Source organism: Penaeus chinensis, chromosome 33, assembly GCF_019202785.1.
Source record: "Penaeus chinensis breed Huanghai No. 1 chromosome 33, ASM1920278v2, whole genome shotgun sequence".
Lineage (NCBI taxonomy): Eukaryota > Metazoa > Arthropoda > Malacostraca > Decapoda > Penaeidae > Penaeus > Penaeus chinensis.
In genome coordinates, this window is record NC_061851.1 from 14,565,666 (window position 1) to 14,570,476 (window position 4,811).

The window sequence follows — 4,811 nt, forward strand, 5'->3', positions numbered from 1 at the left end:
TACATAAATAAAATAATAAATTACAAACAAAACAAAACAAAAATCCCACACACTCTGTTGTATCTTAATTGGTAGTAAAACAATAAAACTTGTTACCTTCATGCCACAAGCAAGGGGAGTAACATAAGACAAGGATATTCCGAGACCAGACAACAGCCCATAGGTCATGGTAACAGCAAAGAGCGATACTTCAATGGTATAGTGGGTCAGCATGATACCAGCACTGAAATGAAGCCAGTTCATGTGATTTATAAGACAATACAAAGAATGCACTAAACCATACTAAACTGGATTAAACAGTATCAACATTTGGACAAGAATTAATGTTTCTTTGATGTAATGCGTAGCTAACAAGCTTATACTGTATATACTGAGCAAGGCTCCTACAAAAATATCAAGACATAGGATAAATTATCTAGCAAAAAGCTTTTAAGATTGAAGGGAAAAAAAAACAGAAAGGTATGTCTGTCTTCTTTCTCCTAAATTATTATGAATATAGTGAAAACTGTCTGAAATACTATGTACAAACTACAGGCTTATTTTCCTAGGAAACCAAAGCTCCAATATTGTAAACTTAAGAAAATGTGTAAATGATTTATAGTCTGTCCTTATCTTGTGAGTTTCTCCTCAGATAATATTATACTGTATTCTTTTGAATCTTTATGAGAGTAGTTCAGGTCCCCAAGGCATATGATTGCATTTATATTATTTATGCTAATCATGCTAAAACATTCATCTCCGCATTTAGGTAAAAAAACATATGTATGAATGAATAATTGGTGACTAACTCATTCACAAACACCAAAATTATCTTATCTATTTGCCCATCATATGTATATTTTTAAAAATTAGTAACTACATATTTCAAGATGAATTATTTATAAATTTTTCATATAGGAACCAATGAATAGGTACTGCAATGTAAGCTTACTGTGTAACTGCACCTTATTTCTTATACATGTATATTCCAAAAAAATAGTTAATACTCTGAACAGACTATTTTAGGTACCAAGGAATATATTGATATGTTATGCTTACATGCTTACTGATTATTTTCATCATCACAATAAATCTTAACAATAACGTGTGGCTTTTGTGCAAAAGGTTACAAAAGTATCATTTCAGTGCACAAGAACAAATCTGTTTTACTGTTAATTATACAATCAGAGAGCAAAATCACTGATCAAATCACTGATGCCAGAATATGAATGATAGAGGAAAAATCTTAGTAACTGCCTTTAAAATATATGCATTCACATGCTTTTAAGAAAAGAACTTTCTAAATAAAACATGTTAGTAATAAAAATCCTCAGCATAAAATCATTGTTAGTTGATCTAACTATTTACTTAATACAAGAAAAATATATGATCAAATATTTAAAAAAAAACACAGGCCTTAATAAAAGTGAAAAGCTGACACTACCTTACAGCAATTTTTTTAGGCAGTGAAAGTATTCATGCACACAACTTTCTGATGAATAATCAATACACAGTATTTACAAGCAATCTTAATAATTATCAAATTATTACTCCTTGTATTGCATAATCAGAGGCCACAACTAATTCTTTTCACTTTTCAGAGCTTAAAACTCACACTGACATCATATACTTGCTTTTTATTCTCAATAACATGATCATTGCTTATTCTTATCTTAGAAATATTTTGTTTATCTCCAACTTCAATTGTGTCTAAATGAAAAAAAAGTTTTATTATTTAATGAAGGTTACAGAAAATTTCACATAATATAATCTTCCTCAACACTATTGATAAAACCCACAAATATATCAAATGATACAGGCAACAGAAAATATATACACATAAAACAGAGAAACAGACAAAAACACATTACCTGAGTAAGGAACAGCCCACAAAGCATGTAATTTTAGGTCCGACTTTCTTCTCCATCAGGCCTCCAAATACCATAAAACAGCCCTGAGCTGCTGTAGTTATAGAATTCACCCATATAAAATTTCCATAATCGATACTGGAGTCAACTCTGATGTGCATATAGGAAGCCATGTATGTCATCATGTTACCTGGGAATGTAAAATACCATGAAGTTTGAGGTAAATAACTAAGGCAATTCAACATTTTAAGGAAGAAATGATAAATGTTAAGGACATACTTGTGTGTCTGTCACTAGCTTTGCTGCTCTAATAAAAGCAAAAAAAAACTTATATGCACAGTATTATTTTGGTAGGATGGGGATTGTAAAATACCCTGGTGATTGATCTTTGAAGTAAGTACTTGTGGAAGCTCAAGTGGATTTCGATTGAACATGGTGGATATAGTTGCAAGAAAAAAGTTATAATTTTGAAGTCCTACAAATATGTTCTAAACATTTATCAAAAAGAAACTAGTTCTGTATTCAAGCCAGGATTTTTCTTTTCAAACTAACCTCTTCAACGGCAATTGTGTGATACTAGTAATTTACTCAGAAAAATGGTCACTGTTTATTAACATCACTAATATTACATATATATTATTTCATTGGATCAAATCAGTTATACATCACTTCTGTATTTCATATTTATCTTAGCATGCTAACTAGGAATTCAATAAGCCTAGTAATTTCTGAAGTTAACCTTTATAATATGGATGCACTAAGCTAGAGGAAACATGATATTTTTGAAGAGGACAAAAAGTTGTAGCCGTTGGTACAGGAAAATAATCTGCAGACATGAATGTCACAAATAAAAGAAAAAGATCGCAGTCCTCCTACGTTTCAGCTCTATCTTGCTATGCAGGCAGAGGTGAAGGCAATGTATGCCAGGGGGTATGGAAGAGTAGAGTGCCCCATCAACGTTCCCATCAAGCAGTGCCCAAATACACATGGCAACTTAGATTATTGAATACATTTTGGGACACAGAATTAGGGACTTAATCTCCGGCAAGTGCATCCCTACTGTAAAGAATTACCATTTCTAATACTGATATAATTTTTTTCTTACCAAAACTGTACAGATTGCCAAGGGTGAGATGAATCAGGATCCCCCCAATCACAGCTGCTATACCTTTGGAGCACATTTTTGATAATAGACAGTCTGCCATCCTGAACTGGCGAATGCGTACTACACTCATGTCCTTAAAATCTGGAGAGAAATTATTATTTTTAGAAAAGAATTATCATAAATAACAATGATATTACCATGTAGCATATTTATACCTGGCAGAGAATAATAAACTTGTACATGAAAAATAATTAAATTTACTACACTTCATCATACATATACCACCTACCTACTTTATATAATAAAATATATTAAAACTAATCATACAAGGAAACACACAACTTTCCATATGCATCCAACCAACTTCCACCTTTTTCTCTACATTTTCACCCCACTGAAATGCATAACACAGTTATCCAAAGATGTGTTTCTCACCCGATCTTTACGTCTCCCTGGAATTCTGATCCATAATGAAGCAGCATTAGTTTTCCATATGTTTTCCTTTACTACGAGAAACGTGACATTTTCAGACGTAAACAAAAGAGGTTTGTTTACGTACTCAAGGGCCACTCAGCGAGCATAATCGTGATAAGTTCATTCTATAAATAACCTACCTGCCTGTGTAACTTTACAAATGCTTATTTTTCTTTTCAAATACTAGTAAAGGTCTTAGATGTGAATTCTTGATTGAAATGGATTGATGACCGAGAATATAGCGTAAAACCACTTAATAAAGGTAAAAATTATATATTATCATATCTATTCCCGTTCATCAGGCCTATACGGTTCACCTCTGACAATACCATGCGGTCAATGTACAAATACGATAAGGAGAAGTCAGATATGAGCCTCGCCCGACTACAAATAAAGGTAATCAGGCATTTTGCATTTTACGACTTTCTAGCCAAATCTAGCGAATTTGAATCAATCTGACAGGGAAGATTATGAAATTTGCAAGAGTATCCGTCGAATATTCTTGATAAATATAGCAGGCATACTTTTATAAGAGCTTCACCTATAAGCTGGAGGATTTTTTACATCGACTCAGCGAATTTTGAAAAAAAAGTAGTTGGTAGCACTGCCCAGGACTGAGACTTGAGTACTCCATTCTACGCGAAAAGTTAACATATGTTACTTGCAATTGCTCATGTTTGGCGATTCGCAATTGTTTTCCAAAAAGAGAACGTCACTTTCGAGATCATAGGTCACTCAGGTCGGCAACTTTGCAGAGAGGCAGCAATAATCCACTCGGTTACAAACGAAAAGAAATTGGTACGCAGGTTCTGTTGGCTGACTCGGTAGTTGTTTTGCAAATTTTGAAATGAGTCTTGAATGACGGCTTTTCCTATGTCCAGAGTTCTTTATTTACCCTTTGACAGTTACAACAATACCTTGCTTATGGAAAAGGAAGGTAAATTGACAAAATGTCGAATAAACGCGATTGACCTGAAGCCATTTTGAACTTAAATATACATTATAATCTGAGGGAAATATTCAGTGAGCGCAGAGGGAAGAGCTTTATTTCATCACGTCTCTATCTCGTGTTTTTTCGTGTATGACCTTTATCAAAATGTATTATGCCTTTAGTTTATCAAAATGTTATATTTCCTTCAGTAAGCCTGTAGTTTATTTAATTATTACATATTCCTGTAAGCTAAAGACTAATGAGAGCATGCGAGTCACAAGGAGTTCTCAGACCAAATTGCCCATAAATACGTTTATTGAATGTTTTGTTAATTTAAATTATTATTATTCTTTAAACACAAGCATCGATATCTTCACATCTATGAATTACAATGATTAGATGGAATGCATTAGAATTAGCATATCGGTGCTTAAGTGTTAGATGAAAAGAAACT

At 32.9% G+C, this 4,811-nt stretch overlaps 1 protein-coding gene across 1 annotated transcript in view; it reads right to left on the minus strand.

Annotated features, from left to right (window-relative positions):
- LOC125042997 (oxalate:formate antiporter-like) overlaps window positions 1–3,543 on the minus strand; it is a 12,536-nt gene extending 8,993 nt beyond the window's left edge. The window contains exons 1-4 of the mRNA XM_047638918.1: window positions 3,388–3,543; window positions 2,953–3,093; window positions 1,851–2,037; window positions 97–223 (exon numbers count right to left, since the gene is read on the minus strand). Coding sequence (XP_047494874.1) covers window positions 97–223; window positions 1,851–2,037; window positions 2,953–3,082 — 444 coding nt within the window. The 5' untranslated portion in view covers window positions 3,083–3,093; window positions 3,388–3,543. The remainder of the gene's footprint in view (window positions 1–96; window positions 224–1,850; window positions 2,038–2,952; window positions 3,094–3,387) is intronic.
- Window positions 3,544–4,811: the final 1,268 nt, after the last annotated feature.